The following is a 21,223-nucleotide window of genomic DNA, read 5'->3' as shown; positions in this document are numbered from 1 at the left end:
CTGCTTTACATGCTGAAGGTCTTGGGTTCAATCCCCAGTGGAACCAGCACCAGGAAATCTTTGRGAAGTYGGACTAGATGATTTCCAGAGGCCCCTTCCAACCTTACTGGTTCTGTGAACTGCACATGGGAGAACATGGCTTAGATACTTACTGGTATTTTTGCTGGAGTACCACATGATTCCCAGGAAATGAAGGGGACAGCTTGTCCAGGAAGGCCATAGCTCACCCATTACACAAAGAGAAATGCCAGCTACAGCCCATCATCTCTTGATGAGTGGATGAACATTGGCTACCAAAGTGACAAATCAATGTTTTCTTACATGCTAGAAAAAGAAACACAGCAGCCCAAAATAGCTCCTGTCTGACAATCTGCTGCTACGTATTAAACATTGCTGAGGAGATAAAAATCCTTTCATCGGCTTCATCTAGGAAACAGCATTTGCCCTTTAGGGATCTTTACTCACTGATCCAAAGCACACGCAAACTTCTTCCTATGTTTTTTTCCGCAGCAGCCCTTGTTCTTCCTGTAAGACATTCTCCATGCCCAGTTCGTATAACCCTCCTGATTTCAMCAGTTACACTTGACATTAGGACACACTCAACTCTAAAAATAATTTGTAGCTGACAGTTTTTATTTAAAGCCATTCTAACTATGACCTCTAGCACTGCTGTACTTAATGGCCTGTAAGCATTTCCATTATAAACCCCAATTTCCAGGTGCTTCAGCATATCTGTGTAGCTGTAAAACCTCTCTCCAAGGCTGAAATGTGGCACTTGGAGCTTTGGGGAATTGGGAAAGAAATTGTTTTACAAATCTGAAACCCTAAGAATGCAACACCTCCAGAAGTTAATAGTTTCTGGCCTTTCTGAGCTGAAAAAAACAGCTTAGTTTTATCAGCTAATGGCACGTAGGCTACAAGAGGCAAACTATGTCCCCAGCTTATAACTCCAGTAATCAAACTGTACCCTGAGGACATTTGCTGAGGACTTAGTGAAGAGAAATTCTCCTTCCCATGGGGATGACAGCGGAGGCGTTCTGCAGCTGCTTCTGCTATTGCCTTGAAGCTCCCCCTCGGAAGATAGGAACCGGGAATGCTGCTGGCTCCCACCTTTTCTGCTGAATTTGGGCTTAGGACTCTCTTGTGAAAGGACACCTCTGTAGCTGAAGGTGGCTTTGGTCTGCTACATGTGCTCTCAAGATCTGTCCCGTTTTCCTCCTGCAAATTCAACTAGGAACAGGATTTAACCTCTAAAGAGCAGTACCGAGGATGGTCCTCATTCAGCTTGTCCCGCCTGTGTGATCAGGATTATGTGAGAGACCAGGATAGTTTCCTGCTCTCAGCCATGCAGAAATGTCTGCTGGAGTGATCTAGGTTGTTTTATGGTTAGTGCGTCATCAACAAAACTGTCAGCTAAGCTCCAGCTGGAAATCTGCAGTAGCATAAGAAGCTGACATCTTCTGTGAACATATGGACCAAAAGAAAAAATCTCATTAAGGGAAAAAATAGAACGGACATGATATAGTAGCCACTGAGCCAGAACCACATAATAGAGAATCACAAGAGTAAAAATAAAAACATGTAAGGTCTTTCATAGAGTTACCTACTGCAAGTTAATGACTGTGTTCATCAGTAGTAGTGAATCTTTGGGCAGTAGATGGTTTTTCATTCTATGTGGGCTTCGAAGCAGAGATACTGAGTCCTCCTCCTGGCACTATACCTTGAGGACAGATTCAATAATAATTTCAATCCAAGTTTTAAGCTAATTAAGCACACAGTTCATGACAAATTTACTCAGCTATCCAATATGATTATTGCTGTAGATCAGGTGATCTTGCATGCTATTATCATAATTAACATTTTTAGATTCTGTTCCTCACTGGTAGATGCTTCTCCTGCAATGGCATGTCCAAACTGAATGTCCCAGCTGAGCACATGTTTTGTACCTCTTATGTTTAGAAATCAGCTTTTGTCATAGTTGTTTAAAGCAAAAAATTGGGAGTTTCCTAATACACCCTCTCTGATTTCTTAGCTTAATTTCCCAAGGAARCAAGCCTCTGAAGCTCTGTTGTCTGTGCGTAGGCATATGTGCATCTYTTCCTACTTGTCTGGAAAGCTTTGGAATGTGTTACCGGGTATTAATCATATCTGCCAGTGGCATATGAGGTCTCAAAGGTCTTAAACTCCTATGTTTTGTCAAAATGTGTAGCTGGAGAGGGGCAGAGAGGCTCAAAGCAGCATCTCTCTTGAGAAGGGCTGCCATGAGAGCTCAGCTGAGTTATTAAATAGCAGAGCACTTACATGAGGTAGGATCATGTGACTATTTGAACCACAGAAAGAGTTTTACTCAAAGCTTACGCTTTATTAGCTCTGGGATAATCCAGCCAGGAGATATAGCCATAGGAAAACAGGCTTTGTAATTCCCACTGTTCACAAAACTGTGGGTTCTTAGAAATTAAGAAATATTGTTGGCTAGTGATTAGGATACAGAGAGCGTGCTAAAGCTCTTTGCAGTGAGAAGTCTTCCCRAAACCTGTGACAGCTTATTTTGTTCTGTCTTCAGTTTGTCCGCCTGGTTTTTACGGGCACCACTGCAGCCAGGCGTGCCCTCAGTGCGTGCACAGCRGCGGGCCGTGCCACCACGTGTCGGGACACTGCGACTGCCTGCCTGGATTCTCCGGCCCCCTCTGCAGCCAAGGTACGCAGCGCCCACCCCCAAATGCCGCCTGGCCCCCCACATGTCTGCAGGTGCGACTCTTTGCAGCAAGACTGATCACAAGGTTTCTGCCCCTTTTGGTTTTTTAATTGCATTTTATTGGGTACATAAACCGAAACACCCGGATAATGCCTGCAACTTTATTTACACTGACCAGGACTCCGCGAGTGGCTCAAATAGTGTGCACCCAATTACAAGTGTAGGAGGCGCAGGAGCTAGCAATGAAGCAGTGAAATCACAGGCACGTTCTAGCCTCGACTGCTCGAATGTCCGTCACCTTTCTGTCCCTTAGAAAGTGAGTCCCCTTTTAAACATGGGCTCTGTTTTTAGTCTTGTCCTAAAACTGCCTGCAAAATCGTTGCCCTATTCTGCAGAGTCTGAATTATRGCATACTTCTATGGGTATTTTCTATGCACAGATTTAAAAGAGACTATTCTTAATGGCTACTGCCCTTGTGAAGTCACCATCCCTGTAAAAATTGAACTGACACTTTTTAATGACCTGCTTTTCAGTAAGTTAGAAATTGCAGACAGTACTTGTGCAAAATCATTAAACATAGATTAAATATAACCACGTTTTCTTTTCCCTATGCTGCGCAGTGAACTAAACATTATACCAATTAATATATTAGTATGAACGTATTTCAGTGAATTTGTCCATTTTATGTGAAAAGTTAGCCAGATTTCAAAGCATAAGCAGGGCTAATTATCCTCTTAAGAAAACTCGATTTTATTTTTGCTCAGATGTTCGGCACTTCTGGTTTTACTTTGAAATGTTGATCCATCCAGCAAATTAATTTTAAAATATTCATGTCCTAATTAAAATCAATTTGTGTTGCAGTTTGTCATAATGAGTTAGCATGTAACTTTATTTTGTCAAAAGAAGAATGCTAATTCTGTGATTCTATGGTTCTAATGAATGTCTTCCACGAGAAAAAACGTGAAACAGAGATTTCACGTTTGTACTTTGACCTTGCGCTGTTGCTCGCCCGGCAGCGGGCTGCAGCTCCCTGAGCAGCGCGAGCGTCCGGCGTGCTCCACAACCTCTCCAGGTCCTCCGGCGACCCCCTCGCACGGCTGTGGCTAAGCAGCAAGCAGCAAGCAGCTGCTTTTCAGAATTATCTTTCGCAGCCATGTAGCAAGTTGGATTGACAATATGTTAGAGCAGCAGGAGCACACCTGGCATCCCACAGGAGTCCCACGTCAGGGCTTTTATAGCTGATTAACACCACAGTCCACACTGAATAAAGCAGTATTGGTCCTTACTCTACAGTTTTGTTTAAAAATACTTACAGCATTTTAAGACGCGCATATTTGGATCTCACAACTTTACGGGGCAGTCACTGTGGCAGTCCACAGCCAGATTATTTAAACTAATGAGCGCAACCCTTTCGGTAGGACGGGGCTTATAATCCTTCCGTGCTTATGCCCCGCAGCGCACCCAGACCATTTCACTAAGACAAGAGGTGCTCACACAGTAGAAACCCCTCTGCTCGCTTTCACCTCCGGAACCGAAGTGTTTCTGTTACCAAGTCTGACCTGTTACCTTTGTCGGCATCAGTGTTTGAACCAAAAACCTGTTCTCRATTCATTAGTATTCCACACTGCAGTGTAAATCTGCTTCCATTTTAAGGAAGCCTTTCGAGAACTATTTTTTGTACATATAAAAAAATCTGGCCTTCCTTTAAGTGATGTTATCTATCACCATCTTAAAGCCGCAATAAAAATATCGCATTGAACGGCTCTGTATAGAGCATTGGAATTGAGTAATGGTATAGCATACATGAGAAGCCAGCTTGACGGATCATTTTAGTTTTTGCTCYTTCTGTGATGTGAGGCCTTTTCTTTCCTTCTCTCTCTTTGTGTCTGTATATTGTTCTTTTCATTACGTCTCTATATTGTGTTTAGTTTTATCTCTTTTCAGTTAGAGAACTATTCTGCTTAGCACATAATTTGAAAGCCAACTTTATCCACTCCTACAGATAAGTCTGTGGCTAGACTATGCGGTATTGTCTTCTGCATCATTCTTAGGTTTCTGCCATAGTAAGAGWAGAGGATGGCATATAATGTAAAAGCAAATGAACCACAGCTCAGGATTTCAATCTGTGGCTGATTCACTGTCAGGAAGATTGAGGTCACCTGCAGAGAATGCCTATGAGAAAGTGAGAGTGGCTGAAATAGTGAAACAGTTGCATAATTCAGGGAAGTGCCTTAATCACTTTTTTGACATCACTTTTATTTACCAGGATACRAGTCCAGTTTCATTTGTTACATTCTTCACAGAGATGGACTGTGTGTTTTATCTTGTTTCCAAAATAYATCTGTTTTTGTCAGRGAGCACAGCCAATAAGAGCACAGCAGTGCAACAATTCATTCATTACTCAGCAGAACTTTCCATCAATTTTAATGTTAAAGATTTCCAATAATTTGGTAGGAGGTTGAAGATATAGCTGTCTGTTAGTTTTATATCACTGTGCCTAGGCTGTTAAAAGATTGTTCTGAAGAAAATTCAGAGTTTCTTTTCTTCCTGCTTCAGGAATAAGCTGGGTGGAATGGACTSTGATTTTTGAGGGTACAGCACATCTGTCGAACAAATCTCATTCAAACATATTTAATTAATAGAATCCATCAGCTGCAGCCCAGGTGAGCACTCACTACAGTAATGGGTTCCTGGAGATGAATAAGTGGATGGATGCTAAAAGACAGACATGACTTTTCAGCAATTGGATATGTGCTTTCTTGGAGGAGTAGTCTTCCTCCAGACTTATATGGTGAAAATCCTCAGGGAAGTAGCACTCGTGCTCCTGGTTCACTCTGCAATGACATGATTTGATTCAGTGAGATGCTGTGAGCCTGCCTCCCACTGACGTTGCTGAGAGTTGAAGGTCTTCAGCAATGCCTCATATATCTAGCAGCAAAAGGCACATTCCTTCCTCGCCACTGTCTGATCCGGAGGAAACCAGGCCAGCAATGAGGTAGACACCTGGTACTTCAGCCTCGTGACCTCGTGACAGACCTGAACCTCTAGAGAGAGACCTGATAGTAAGAGTCCCCGTTGCTCTTTGTCTTTGTGAGACTTCTTTGCTAGGCTGATTAGCCCAAATCCTTCCTGCTCTTGTTATTGAGGCTGTAGTCCTGGGGGCCCTGCAGAGCCCAGTCCCAGGGTCTGCGCCAAGGGACCCCTTAGCCAGGTACCTGGATCAATCCCTTCTAGATGCTTCCTTGTGTTTGCTGCTCCCTCTGCCTTCCTGTCTCTCCTGTTTTCATCCTTCCATAATGTCCTTCAATAATTGTAATCTTCTAACTATATTTGATGCATTCTCCAGCAGAAATATGGATTCCTAAGAGACTTTTTCCTGTTAATGTTTTTAAGCCTGAGACTTAAGCAAACAAAATAGACTTGAATACTTTCTGCCTTTTACTTCTTTCCAGTAAGAATTTGCCCATTTGGCTTATGCAAGCAAAAAATGTCATAATTACTTTTCTCTCTAATCACTAAATGTGAAGTCCTATGACTTCCTAATATTCATGACCAAAAGCCTTGAGTAAATTGTCTTGTATTTTCAGTCTGTCCCAGCGGCAAGTACGGGAAGAACTGTGCTGAGGACTGTCAGTGCACTGAGAACGGGACGTGCAACCCTATTGACGGATCGTGTCAGTGCTTCCCAGGCTGGATAGGAAAGGACTGCTCGCAGGGTAAGCAAAGCAATTTCTCCAGTTGAGTGTTTTCTGAAATTCAAAGACAGATTCCAGGGAAATCCCTAAAGTATTACAGTAGCCAGTGCCTTACTCTCTTTATAGCTTTTTTCTTTTAATTAATCTAAGTTAGCTTTGGGTTGAATCAGTTTCTGCATTTGGAATTTGCAGAAGCAGTTACTAGCTTCTGTTACAGGAAAGGGAGATCATAAGCTCTTAGCAAAAAAGAAAGCTCCATGCTCCTTTTAATTTCTAGCTGATTCTCTTTTATTTATTTTTGAAATCATTTTCTTTCAGCATTACATTAGAAATTATTAACCAGTAAATGTTTTCATGTACTAAGCCCATAGAATTGAGAAATTAGGCAGCTGAAATATTTCTATTAAATGTAATTTAATTGTAAAAGTCAATGTGGGCTTGAAGGGATGCAGGATTTCTTCCTGAAAATTGCCCAGGTAGAAGATTGGCATTTGCTGATCCCAAAGTGTCATTTCCTGAGAGCATCCCTTAATTGAAGATAGATCACAGAGTGAAGCAATATCCTATCATTCAGAAATGTTACTTCATATTCAGGATACAASTAGCATATTAGACAGCATTCCAGAATAAAATATATTAAACTTCAAGTGATAAAGTAGGAATCGAATAAAAACAGACGGCTGTAATTTTGYTTTTATTGTGTGTCTTCCACAGCCAGAATATTGCTGTCACTCAGGAAAAAAAARGGGGAAAGAAAAAAAGACAGAAAGCTGCACAGATTCCTCATTATATTTAGCCATGTAATTGGGAAATGACTGTTAGTTTCTGTTAACCTTGAAAAAAAATGAGTTTTTTGCTTGCCGAGTGAGGAAGACCGGTTCAACAGCCACAATTTCCAATTTAGGCAGAAGGACGTGGTGATAGCTGCTTTATTTTTTGGACTCACAAAGTAGGAACCTCACTGTTTCCTCACTTACCTTCTTGTAAGGGAAGTGTGCATCTCCCACCACGAACCTGGCCTCACGCCCGKCCCCGGCCGGTCCCTGGCCTGGTGTAGCAGAACCAGCGCTGAGCTATTTCAGTCAAGCCGCTCTGTGCACCRGTTAACCTGGGATGACCAAGAGATGGAGATACAAAGGAGCTAATTTTAGCTCCAGTTCTAGAGCCAGTCCTGGAGATATTCACAGACCCTGCAGCTCTTACATACAAAAGCATTATCGAAGCATTTCGGGTTGCCTGTAGCACGAATACTTTAGGCCAAATCCTATTCAGATTGATATTGTGCGAGTTCAGTGACCTTTTGTTTGATTTACGTCATGGCAGAGTTTTTGCTATTCATTTTGGCTTTAGATATGTCTGTCATATGCCAGAAACTTGCATTTATCGTCAGAATTGRAGCCAATGGCATGCATCGAAATAGGCACTGTTTCTGTACTTTCAGGTTTCCTGGGAACCATGCCTTATTAATTCATGTCTTTAATAGGAAGCAATGGAAAGTGCTCTTTAAAGCTAAAATATAGTTGTTATATTGAAGGGTTATCATCATTTTGGATCTTTTAGTCTGGCACTAATAACTGCATAACTTGCTGCATTCATTTTTGGAGGATGGCTTAAAATAACTTCTGAAAATGTATTAATATTGTACTTGTTGAASTGTATAATAGAACTGGAGATTTTAATTTAATACTAGCCTCATCAACAAAAGCAATCTGATTTTGTGGATGGGAATTCGTACTGATAGTAAGTTTTCTTTACATTTTTACGTAATTTGAGTGGCGCTCTGTATTTCAAGTGAATGTGGTAATTTTAGTAGTTGATTGCATAGCAAATGTAAACCATGAATAGCTGTAGTTTATTATGCAAGAATTCCGGAATATCAAAAAGAAAATTAAATTACTTCTACATCTTAAAACCCTGTCTAAATTGTCTTCAAAGATAATGCCAGTAAGGCAGGAAGAGTGGATAGAGCACTTAGAGTAATGCACTGTCTAGGGTCACCGTTTCAGTGGCTCTTGGTGCACGTAGGCACCGATCTTGCAATCTGATCTACATGGAGAAAAAAGTACTTGGGCCAGGGTTTGACAGCTGGGGTCAGGCTGTGGGTTTGCAACCTGGCAGGGCAAAGCAGCTATCAGCTCGGAAGAAATGCTCATTGCCGGGAAATCATTGCACAATGCAAAGTTCTGCCTTTGCTGAGGTCTCCTAGGTTCTCTCTTTATTGTTCCTCCACTGCACCAATGCAGTATCATTGCTTTTTTGTCWGCTGACAAATCTTTTTTATTTTCCTAGCTTGTCCCACTGGTTTTTGGGGTCCTGATTGCTTTCATTCATGCAACTGCCACAACGGAGCAATGTGCAGCCCTTACGATGGAGAATGTAGATGTACTCATGGTTGGACTGGGCTCTACTGCACTCAGCGTAAGCCTTTCCCACACTATTCTGCCGGGGAGTCTGTCAAAGCGTGTGCTGCTACCTCGTGKCTGTTCCAAATATTGCAGTCCTGCCTGCTAAACCACCCACTTGGTGCTTGTGAATATCTTCTGTCATCATGGAGAAAATAGCCCTGAAGCTTTTCAAGGTTTTTTATGCCATTCCCACTCGGTGAAGGAGGAATCGATTACTTAGATTGTTCATTCATTGTCATAGTTTGCCCAGGTGTTGTCCCTGCTTGTTAAAGCCCTGCTATATCAGACCTGGTGTAGGAAATTTTTTGGTTCTGCTGGGGCCAAATTATCAGCCCTCTATGAAAGAGGAGATCAAATTCTGGGGAGCCCTCTCATTTTCAAGTAATTAACTGATATTTGGCCTTTAAGGCAGTTTCTGTTTAGCCATCTTCTTTCCCTTCTTGAAAATTCAGGTTATATACATAGGTCAAACTTGCTCTTTTGAAACACTTAAGAAGCAATTCTGTAAGATACGAGAAACACTACTTCAAGAAAATTGGCTGTCACGGTATCTCTGCGTTTGAATGATCAAATAAGTGTTATTAAATATATAGAGAGGCAGCAAATACATAGATTTATAAGCCTACGTTTTTTATGCTATTAATGTATCTCAGTTTGTGTTTCAGTTTATTTCTTAGTGTTTCCTTGTTCTAATTCCTGAAAGGTTGCCCAGCAGCTTTCTATGGAAAAAACTGTGCCAATGTTTGTCAGTGTCAGAACGGAGCAGACTGCGACCACGTCACGGGGCAATGCACATGCAGGACGGGATTTACAGGCAAACAGTGTGAGCAAAGTAAGTAGCAATATTACTTCATTTTTGCGTTTCTCCTGGGGGGAGCTTTCTTTCAGAATTCCTTGTGCAAATAACAGACTTAAACCATTCACAATTAAACTTGAAGGAGATTTTCTCAAATCAGCATATCCTGTGTGTATCGTCAAAAATGGGTTCCCAGAGGAAGGACTCTCAGATGTAAGTCAGTATTGCCTGTGGTCCAAGGAAACATTTTTATCTGACTGTTGCTGTGAGTTTCTTCACTTTGTTCAAGATGGCACGGCCAGTTTAATGCTCCATTGGGAGAAATGGAAGCAGCAGCCTTTCCAGGGACAGGATGGGAGAATCACATCCAGGAATTCCTGCACTGGACTATGAGCTCCCTGTTTTATGCATTTTCACTCTTCACCCTCACCCCATTGACGTTCCAGTAAATAGTGCGTCTCACCTTGATGCACTGAGCATGTACCGCTCGGCTTCTACTAGCATTACTAACCTTAATGACTAATCTCTTCCAAACGCCACCAGCAACTGCATCCATATGTTGGAATGCAAATCACCCAGCTGGACCTGCAGGGCCACACGAGGCTCTGCGGGCCGAAGAGCTGAGCACTCCTTGGCTGGAGTTCATTTACAGTGAAAATAGATCAAGAAAACAGAAACTGTTTATCGTTTTTAGAAGGATGTACATTTAACTTCAGTCGTGAGGCAGTGAGGAGAGTGAACTTCGGTTACCTATACAAGAACACCAGCATATCTCATTGTAATTGCTGTCAATGTCTTGCTGGTATATTTAGCATGCTGTGCCAAACAGCTTCTTTTAACAACAAAGAATTAGGGTAGTGGAACTGTATGCACTGTAGCTGAATAATTACTTGTTTGTCTAATGCAGTAAATCAAAAGAAAATTCTCACACACTTACTTTGACTCCCAGCAGAGGGTGAAATTCGTCTCACCTTACCACGGCATTAATTCCATGAGGTTTGGGGAGTTTTTCTTTTCTTTTCTTTTTTTCTTTTTTTTTTTTTTTTTTTTTTTTTGGCAGTAGGGTAATAGTATAACATTCCTGTTGAATTTGCAAATAAAAGGCCTGCTGCAGAGCTTCTTAACTGTAGCTTACTACATTTATCTGTACATATAAAAAAAATCATGAACATCTTTTCTATTTGCATATCCTTGCACTTAGTAAAGTATGTGGCTCAGGAACAAGTTTGCATACTCATGTAGGGTTTATATATGCCACCTCTGTAAATGGCCAACTTACTGTTGCCTTGCATACCTCCTTATCCCTCCTCCTTTGAATGTTGCTGGATGGGCAGTCATGCTGCATTTCAGATGAAACGCCTAAATGCAAAYATTTCTGTGGTGCATTCCAAAAATTTAGGCTATCTTCATTTTAAGTATGCTGCAGGTTAATATCAGACTGAGCACTGATTAAAGTAATTTTATTTTTCCTCATTCGGGAATCTGCATGTGTACGAAAGAGACATAACTTTATATTTAACTTATTATACAGGCACTGGCTAGTGTTCATTGCTTATATTCCAAAGAAATATAGCAAGTGACATTCAATAAAGTCTCTTTCCTATAGAACRAAGTAGGAGTTGCCAAAAGTTGTTTCCTTCAATTTGTTATTGAATATTGCCTCAAGAAGTTTAGCAAGTTGCCRACAGATTTATTGTAATAGCCCGTCATGGTAATTGTATGAATAAATTTCTCGGTTGGACATTCAATCATTTTGTCTGTGATAGAAATACAGGAATTCTAATATAAAAGCAGAGCAAACCAAACTATGCAGATGCTCAGTTCTCTAATTCCTTCTACAATGCTGTATTCATGTTCCAGCCCTAGTGGAGATAATTCTGAAAGTATGTGGGCTTCCGTGGTAAAAGTATATTGTGTTGCATATAAAAGTACATTAAAAATTAGATTTGCAACCTCCTCTGAAAAAAATCTGTCAACTTGGAGAATGCAATGCTCTTTCAAGATGTTGTCTACAACTTCTGACCTTATGCTCTATTTACTTCTGTACATTTGAAATATGTATCAAGTCCTCTTAAGTTTCTGTATGTATTATTGATTTCATCMTTAAGAAGTCTTGTATGACTTTTCCAGAAAGGAGGTTACAGCTTACTAAGTAGTACCCCAAACTGTGAATGAAGTACATTTATCTCCTACTTTAAAATAGTAATCTAATGGTATGGGTGTTATCCTAGCTGCACTGAAACCAGGGAGACCTTTTGACTGACTTTTCCTTGGGCAGGATTTCACCCTCTGTTCCCTCCCTCCTCCCAAAATAGGATTCTTTCCAATCTTTTTCTTTGGCTTCCCAGAGTGCTCACCAGGAACATTTGGTTATGGTTGCAAACAACTATGTGAATGCATGAATAACGCTACATGTGACCATGTCACAGGTACTTGCTACTGCAGCCCAGGCTTCAAAGGAATCAGATGTGATCAAGGTACAGTGCCRTTCTCTGAGCTAAATCTCTCCCTCTCTCTTTTTTTAAACAATGATGAACTTATTTTTAAAAATATATATTTGAAAAATGAAATGTACAATTCAACTTACAGTGTGTTATGAATTACTTTTAACAGCGGCTCTTATGATGGAAGAATTAAACCCCTATACTAAAATTAGCCCTGCTCTTGGATCAGAGAGGCACTCAGTGGGAGCAATCATTGGAATTATTATTCTCCTTCTAATTATTATGGTCTTGCTGGCACTGTTTGTGTGGTATCGACGGAAACAGAAGGAGAAGGGCCATGACATGCCAAGTGTATCTTATACTCCAGCCATGAGGATGACTAATACAGATTACTCACTTTCTGGTAAGGGTCTTTTTATGTTAATCAAATCTGGACTCATATTGCTGTATGTTGGGGAAATATAAGCTTCTGTGATGTATAACATGCAGTATAGAGCCTCAAAAATAATGACACTTCCATTTCTCCCCCCAGATACCATAATTTTTCAACACTTGACAGTTGAAAAGCAAATGTAACTTAAAACTGCTGTAAGTTGCTTCATGTATGAATGATTATTTACAGGCTAGAGGGTGTCCTAGGCATGAGAGATGCTGCATGTAGTGCAGAAACTCAGGTTCTTGTCAGCTGCGTCCCTATTGCCATGCAGAGAAGCTTCCTGTTATGGAACCTGCAGGAGCAGAGTTTTTTGCTTGAAGAGTGGAGTTAATCATAAGATTTTATGTTCTTCTGTGTTGCAGTTTGTGATTTGATCCCTCCGATTAGTTGTTGCTTTCTTCTGTGCACAGACCAGTCCCCATAGTCTGGACAGCTGGTGTGAATTTTCTTCAGAGTAACTGATGAACAGAGAGAGTTAGAGGAAGGCTATGATATGATAAAAGTTGATCTTTAAGGTCAAATAACATGCTAAAATCATATTTCTTACTTGTTTCTGTCTTCTGCTACTGCTGTGGAGAGCAGCTTCTCTTGACTAATTAGCTAAACTTTGGAGGTGGTGATCTCCTTTTTAATGCTGTCGTTCTTTACCATTCCTCCACGGAGAGTAGCAAATACCATGCTGGATGCAAGATGGCTTCACTTCTTTCTTCGTTCATGTTTCCTCCAACCTGTCTCTAGTGGRGAGCTCCCTTTGGATTGCTGCCCTCTGGCTGCACTGTGCTCCGTGTCCCCTTGATCCAAGGCTGGATCTGTAAGTCTGAGGAACACAGGCTTCTGGCGCAGGCAGAGGCAGGCTCAGCAGCTGTGCTTCCCAGTCTCTTCTTCTAGTACAAATGTTCTAGCCCTCTAGTTCCTGAGGCCCCACCACTTGTTGCTGCCTCTGACTTGGCTTCTGAGTTGACTTGGAAAGATGTAGTGGGCAGCTCTGCTTCCTGCTTGGGATGCACCAGGAAGGAAGTCTCTTTCACTGAACATATGATATCATGGCCTGGCTACAGCTGGGACTTGATCAAGTAGGTTCTGTCATGGCACTGTGACTGCCATCCTCGTAGCAGGGGAACAATTTCCTATGRTGGGATATCACACATCAGAGACTGTCTGCTCAACCTCGCTGCCTAAATTCTTATTTAGACCACTCCAGCTTGTAACAGAGCATCTCTTTTTCTGATAACTACAAAATGGAAAGAAAAGAGAAAAAAAGATATCAGCCTCGGACCTTGTCCCACTGCCACTTAGTTTTGAATTTTAGTTTTACAGGGTCTTGCTTAAGCTGCTCATTTGGATAAGAAAATTATGAGAGTTTTGCCAGAGGGGCAACACCGATCTCTGGCTAATTACCAGTATATTTTTGCCTGAAATTTGTCACATCAACATCATTTGAAGACCCAGACCATGAACATGCAAAAAGACAACTGTGGCACACCTCAGCAACAGTGAGGCTTTCAGATCTAAGACAGAAGATCACAGCCACAGGCATGGAAAAATGTTCTGGACTTCTCAGCTGTTCATTTCTTTCAGGTTGGCACTTCATACATTTTTCTACAAGGCCTCTTCTACCTTATTTGTTTGTATGCTTTTCTAATTAATGTAAGTGGGACCCAGCATTTTTAAGAGGCACAACTTACGGGGGAGGACTGTTGCTGAGCTTGGGAGTTCCTGAACAGAGTAGTTGAGCTTCTTCATTCAAGCAGGGGAACAAGAACCCCTCAGTTGTTTTTATTTAATCATGAATGGAGACTTCAGAATTAACCTGATGGTGTCCCAGTCTCACACTCTTCAAGAAGTCCAAAGGGAGACTAATGCTGAAAACAGAAACTCTCACCCTTCAAAGTTAACAGGGGTGTATGATTTTTCCCCCTAGCCACTGAGACAAAGCTGTTACGTTTGACGCCAGTAGCCCAGGAGCATCCTTGCAGGTTATGCGTTTGCAGGTGCTGAGTCTTCCTGTACTACATTCTTCGCATACCTTTCAGGTGCAGCCACCTGTCCTGAGCTCCTAATGCCACATGACACTTAAGCACTTACAGAAAACATTCTGGGGATGACTGAGTTCCTGGATACATCAAAATATCCGAGGGATCACATCATCCAGCTTTCCTAGAATCTGGGATCTCTTCTGGTCTTTGGGGAATGACAATGAGTTTAATTCTTGCAGCTGTGTCGTTGCTGCTCTGTGTCAGCTCAATCTGTGCAAAGGCTGAAGTGCCAAATCTTTGCAATCCCAAACAGCAGGCAAGTGTTGATCTTTAGGCTTCTCTAGAAAGAAACTGGATACCATTTCCTTCCAGTTCATCTCATTCAGTGATGGGGATCCTGACTTTACATGGGTTTTTTTTYCCTTCTTTCTTTCTTTCTTTATGCAGCCCCTGTAGCAATATAATTTCTATCACTCAGGAAACTGCAGAGAGTGGGATCAGCCATCTCTTTTTAGAAGTCACAGAAACAGTTTTCTTGCTATCCCCAGCCTTGACATATTGGATTATCTGAGCTTGCAAAGGAAGACTAAAAGTTAGTCTGTTCCATCTTCATTTCATTATAAAAAATCTTCTGATACCAACATTGCTTTAAGTTTTGATCTTAGTTTTAGAGGGGCATTTACAAATTTTAGACAAGAGCTTCTGAAAACTCCTTGCCAAATACTGACTGTTCTCCAGTAAACTTGCCTGCCATAACTTTCTACCAATCAGTAACCTTGCCTACTTTGGCCTTATCAATGTGATTTTCAGCCTTTCCCTCCCTTARAGCAGAAAGGCAGTAGAAGGTGCTGATAGGCAACTTCCTCAGCAGAGAAAGGGGAGATGGAAACCAAGAGAAGAGCACAGATAAAAAATAGAGACTCATGGCAAGGCTGAATGGGAAGAACATGTGCGTGTATGAGTGCGTGTGTACATTTGCATGTCGCAGAGGACACTGAAGGAGACTCAGTATTACTGTAGGTATTACAAGGATGTCAGTCTTAGCCTGGAGCTTTTCATGTGGATTAGGGGCAAAGTACTATGCAGATGTATTTGTACAGTAAATACAACCCTATGCGAAGCCACAGACTTCAGTGGGAACTCAGCCTGAACAATGGCTGCAAGATCAAGCCCTATATGGGCCGTAGTAGTGTGGATAAGCTGAAAAGCCACTGTTGTTACTATGCTCGTTTCTTTTATGCGGTAGTATAGTCGTCGTTTCTCGGTAGAGTCACACGTGCACTAGCTCCTGGAGGCACACAATGATYGTGTAATTTCTTCCAGCTCATTAATTTATTTCTGGAGGATGTTTTTGATCTTTGAATCTTCAGCTCTTCTGATGCTGATAGTCCATGTGTACGTAKGAGAGAAATTTTAAGAAAGGGGGAATCCCTTGAGCAACCTGTAGACTTTTTTGAATTTGTGGATGAACGACGTGGCAGCAAAACACACAGTCTGCCCAGCAAGCAATGGGAGAGAAAACTGCCCATACAGGGAGAGCTTAACCATAGCACAAGGATCTGAGGCAGCCTTTCCCTGATAAGCCTGAAAGCAAAATGATGCTCACCAAAGTGACAACGATACACCCACATCCAACAGAGAACTTCAAGCCACAGGTTGTTTAACTCTGTTCTCAAGAAGATCGGGACAGATGGGTTTACTATGCAGTAGTGCTGGAGAGTAGCAGAGAATTCTTTTGAGGACCTTGATTTGGGGCTGAAGTGATGCTTGAGGTCTTAAGCAGTGTTCGGCTGTGGGTGAATCCTACATCAAGAACCACAACCAGAGCAAAGCAAAATCCAAATAGCGTGTCGTGGGTCCTATAGAGTACTTCAGCCTAGGTAAGGCTCCTATGGATATGATCTTGTAGATGATGTGTAGTGGGAGGTGGTAGAGTGAACGCTCCTGCTCAGGGTTGCCCCACTGTCTCTCTGTGTGAGTGGTGTGTATCTATAAAAAATCACTGCCTGGAGGAAGAAATGATGTCATTTTGTAGCTTGAAATATCTAGTTTTTATATTTATGGGAGAGTGCTTGCTTATTCCCTTTTTTTATGCTTTGGCCTCAATGCCCCATTTCCCTGCTACGCTGTCCCRCTCCCACAGCAGGATCTGAAGGGCTACTTTTTGCATCACCTCATGATCCAGCATCCCAGTCTGGAGCAGAAGCTCAGTCTTTCAAGGCACAGAGCACCCTCGCCTCAATCTAGGCTTCCTGGGACTTCCACTGCATTGACACGTAGCAGGTGTTAAACCACTTCACTTCATTGGGTCTGGAGTGCAACCAGAGGCTTGGGGGGCTCACGGCAGGAGGCTATCGTCATGGATCCCTTCACAGGATTGATCTCTCTGTGTTAACATTAACTTATCCCTTGTTTTGTTCTTTTTGGTCTTAACTTAAATCATTCTCTTTTTTTTAGTCATTTAAATCTTTTGCATACTCTTCGGAACAGAATAAAATTCTTTTTTTTTTTTTAATTGGTGGTAGAATTGGGCTTGAACTTGATGCATTTCCAGCCAGCAGTTGTAAGAGCTTCATGAATAAATGTGTAGAAAATGGACTGTGCTACCAAGGTAAATCAACCTATGTGGGTACTTAAGTATCAACCAGATGGAATTGAACTAGAGGAGTAATTCTGAAAAGCATACAATGAAGGAAGAAAAGACTTGGGATGATTCAGACTTGTGTATGAGTGCGGATTCCTTAATTCAGCACTGTGCTGCACAGTAAGGCACTCAGGTAGACTTTCCCTTCGCATGGTTTTGGGGACACAGACAAGCTACTGCCAGATAAGCTGGATATGAAATTGTAATATGTTGGCAGCTTCCTCGTTGGCACCCGCAAGCACCCTCTTATCTTGCAGCAACCGTGGTGGGACATACCCCTGTCGCCTCGAACTGCTGCTCCGTGCCCACTGCTGAGAGGGGACTTGACGGATAAGGGATGGGGGAAGATGGAGCTGGTATGACTTGGATGCAAACGCTCACCTATGGAGCAGGAAAGTCTACATCTGTGCTTACCTGGGGCTGTAGGGCGTGAGGAGTGGGGCCAAACTCTGCTCTCCGGGGGGCAGTGGGTCCCCAGCCAGCAGGCTGGAGCTGCCTGTGAGCAGCTGTGTTTGAGGTGACGTGCACTGATGGCTGGTGTGTGGGTGCCAGCCTGGGTCTCATTTACAGCCCCCGGAGGTAACTGCTGCTTGTTAATTCTATTGTAAATACCACCGAGTTATAGTTTGGAGATGGTGTAGTCCTGGCAGTCTGTGCAGGCTCCTCAACTGCTGCCTCGGGCTGAAACACCCATCCACCCATCCCAAAAATCGCTCCAGAGCATCCTTGCACGGAGGAGGGCACAAACCCAACCTTTCGCATCAGTGTCTGAGCACCAGGTGATGCTTATTGCAGGGGCTAGCACAAAAGAGTCAAATGCAAAGTGTTTAGACTGAAAATGTATCCTGGTCTGAGGTACTTTGTTAGCAATAATGCTGGGAAGATAGCTAGAATTAAAAGGTCCTGCAGTTACTACAAATGAGAGGTGATCTCAGAGTTACTCTGCGAGTCTCAGCAAGAAGAAACTCTCGGTCAGCAATGCGTGTGCAGCTTCCCCTCTCAGCGCTGCCCCCAGCACTTCAGCAGCAGACACCCTACAGATAAACCCACTGACTCGAAACAGGATATTTTGCAATAAATTAAACTAAATCTAGATCTCCACAAGATGTCAGCAAAGCAAAGTGCATGTTCCCATGAATGCAATCGGAGAAGCACGGGACAGGAGGAGGGCTGAGGCCATCTGGACGTCCCTCTGCCCGGGCAGTACCAGACACATCTCTGTCCGTCCTGACCGAGCTGCTTTCAGCCTTTATTAAAGGTCGCCAGGGCTGGGGATGAGTTGCCACCCCAGCATTTCATTACCATCACCCCCCAAAAGCTTTTCCTATAACTAACCTCCTTCCAGCAATTTAAGCCCATAGTTTATTAAAAGTAATCCATTTATTTACTTTTTGCAGGGCTTGACTGTTTAAATTATGTTGTTTCAGTTTAAATCTTTCATCTTTTCTTCTGATACCACTTTGAAATACTTATCAWTTTTTTCTTAAACTGAAACAGTTTGAGATTGATGTTTGCATTAGAATTGCTAATATAAATATAATGGCTTTCCTGGTAGATTATTTTGTTTGATAAATAAGTTCATAGGTTAAAGAGATGAAATAGATAAAAACGTCTCTAAGTGTAACAATATTATTGCTGAAGTTTGCCTTTCAGTGCTGCAGCTTGCTTACTTTTTTTTTCCCTAAGCCTTTGTGCAGAAAGTTACGTAAAATATTTTGGACTCGTTGGTACAGTTATAGCATTTTAATTAAAGGTTTCACCACTACAAAGGTTATTTTCATCAGGGGTCTTACATGTGTTAAACTATGGAATAAACTATGTTGCAGACCTACCATTTTCTTCCCCTCCCTGTAATGCAGTTGGACWGTGAGGAAGTACTTTTTAATACCTTCAGAAAGGTGGAACTCTGTAGTCTTTAAATATTTTGTGTTTTGATCTTACATTTAATTGGTTTCATACTAATAGTAAAGAACTTTAGGCCATGATAATGCAGGATAGATTCAGTCTGGAGATGTCTTATAATAGCCAATTCTCTAGCAAAATGCTTATTGCTTTTCTAARCTTGATCTTCTCTAGCGTGTGTTCAGTTGCTTAAGTATCGTTATGGCTTCCAAAGTATTTTGTGATGACTTGTTTTCTTCCCAGATCAATCTCAAGGTAGCGGCAGTGTACATTGCTTTTCCAATCCAAGCTACCACACTCTGTCATGTGGTGTGACTTCACGCTGCTTTACCAGTAATCTGGATGGAAACAGCTCCAGTAAGGTAGATATTATTCCACCCCGCTGTAGCCTTGTTCTTATCAGTTCAAGGAAATACACTGAAGTAGTGCCTGTTGGATGCTGTTGTCTGCCAGCACGATTTAAAWTCCAGCATAGCAGTATCCTGGCACCGTAGCTCTACTGAGCACAGAAAGGTCTGCTTTCCCCTGCATGTATCTCTGTAACCTGTGCATGGTAACTGGAGTTTCAGCACATGCTAGCATGGGTCCATAGGCCTTAGAGGCTCAGCAACTTTAAGGTATATTCATTTCTAAAAAAGCTAAATCATCCATTAATAAAACAAAAGTAAATTGGTGAARCATTCAGCCAGGAATCTACCTTTGCCACGTCGTCATTTGCTGGATGAGTGCTGTCAAACGCCCCTCGGCACAGTCGAGACGGCTACGTGGGGGCACCTGTCTGGGGTGGCTCTGAGCGCTGTTCCCGTCCCAGGGCTTTCTGAGAGCTTCGCTGCTCCTTACGGCTCTGCAGTAGCGTTCTTTACATTGTATTGCTCAAATGTCCGGTAGCACCTTACTTATCACATGTTGCTATTGATTTCCTGTGAGCATTCATGGGTTGTACTATTACAAAATTCAGTGTTTTGGCTGTAGATTTAGATATGATAAATGGTAAGAGAGTGCTTCCTTTTTGAGCCATAATAAGCTAGGATGGGGCAGGGGGGAGGGAGCAGACGAAAAAGGAAATGTAATTGATTTAATTGARGATGTCAGTTTTATAGATGATGGTACTTGCAGACTGTGTCACCTTAATCCAAATGTAGCTCTGCAACTAAAAAGCCACAAGAACAAAATTAATGCAAGAAAAGATTCTAAGCTACTGAAAAGGGTGTGCAAAAATTTTCCACATATGTTCCTTTAAGACATTTCTTGGTTATTAGAAGAAAATCTCATTAAAATGTAATAARAAGGCTGACTCCAGAGATTTCTCAGAGAAAAGTTTAGGCAGATGTGTAAATACRTTTTCCCATGTAGATGGTCCCCTTGCATCATGCATTTTTGCTCCCCAAATTGAAAGTGCAAATGCTCATAATGTCAAATTTAGGATGAACACCATGAGTGTGGGTMTAGACCACTAATCCTGTAGCAGTGATTGAAATGAATTCAGCAAAGGTCAAAGCAAACACCTCTCTTGATTTCCCAGCCTGCAGTGCCAGCTTGTCACATAGCCACTTCAAACAGTTGGCTGCTGAGAAGAAATAAAACCCAAGCAAYGCATTTGGACTAGCCTGGAAGCTGTTTGCCTTGCTGTGCTACTGGCTCTCAGGCAGCCGGTCAGAACGTTGTCCTGCTGTTTAAAAAATGAAAAACCATGGATCGGGTATTTTTAGGGCACTTACCAAAATATATGGCCTAATTTTTCCTTTAGATCTCCTACAGTCTTACTTATTCATGAGAATGCTTTGCAGCACTGAATAGCTGAGGATGGCCAAAAATAAGCTGCTTCTCACTGCGCAATTCTCCGACCAAGTAAGACAAAAGAGCCTGTAAAGCCCCTAATGGCTGCTTTAACGAGTTTCATTTCCTAATCAGTTTGGTTGGTGCCATTCCTACCTTCTGCAGGGAAATGTGCACAAGTCRTGCATGGAGGGTTCGGTTCCTTATAGTGCCAGCTGGGGTCACAGAGGAGCCAGCACAGATGCAAAAAAAAGAAATGCCGGAGGAGCTGGAGGAAAGGTTGAGCTGGGCCCTGGCTGGGCTCCCGCGCTGTGCTTGCAGGGTGCCGTGCTCGAGGCGAGGGGCTGGAGCCAGTTCCTGCAGCACRCCCAGAGAGACCGCTCCAGCGACAGTGGGGACATGCCACCGTGCTCCAGCTGGAGGATCTCTCGAGGGTCCTCCCCKCCTGTCCTCT

General features: G+C 42.3%; 1 protein-coding gene across 1 annotated transcript in view; it reads left to right on the top strand.

Moving 5' to 3' along the window:
• MEGF11 (multiple EGF like domains 11) overlaps positions 1-21,223 on the top strand; it is a 275,408-nt gene that overhangs the window by 236,516 nt on the left and 17,669 nt on the right. Inside the window, exons 15-21 of the mRNA XM_085305434.1 lie at positions 2,564-2,698; positions 6,283-6,411; positions 8,680-8,808; positions 9,499-9,627; positions 11,940-12,068; positions 12,205-12,438; positions 19,237-19,355. Coding sequence (XP_085161560.1) covers positions 2,564-2,698; positions 6,283-6,411; positions 8,680-8,808; positions 9,499-9,627; positions 11,940-12,068; positions 12,205-12,438; positions 19,237-19,355 — 1,004 coding nt within the window. The remainder of the gene's footprint in view (positions 1-2,563; positions 2,699-6,282; positions 6,412-8,679; positions 8,809-9,498; positions 9,628-11,939; positions 12,069-12,204; positions 12,439-19,236; positions 19,356-21,223) is intronic.

The sequence above is a fragment of the Rhea americana genome, unplaced genomic scaffold (genome assembly GCF_003343005.1).
Source record: "Rhea americana isolate MKP2758 unplaced genomic scaffold, rheAme1 scaffold_22, whole genome shotgun sequence".
Lineage (NCBI taxonomy): Eukaryota > Metazoa > Chordata > Aves > Rheiformes > Rheidae > Rhea > Rhea americana.
The sequence above is the reverse complement of the archived record's forward strand: the minus strand, read 5'-3'. Positions and strand labels throughout refer to the sequence as shown.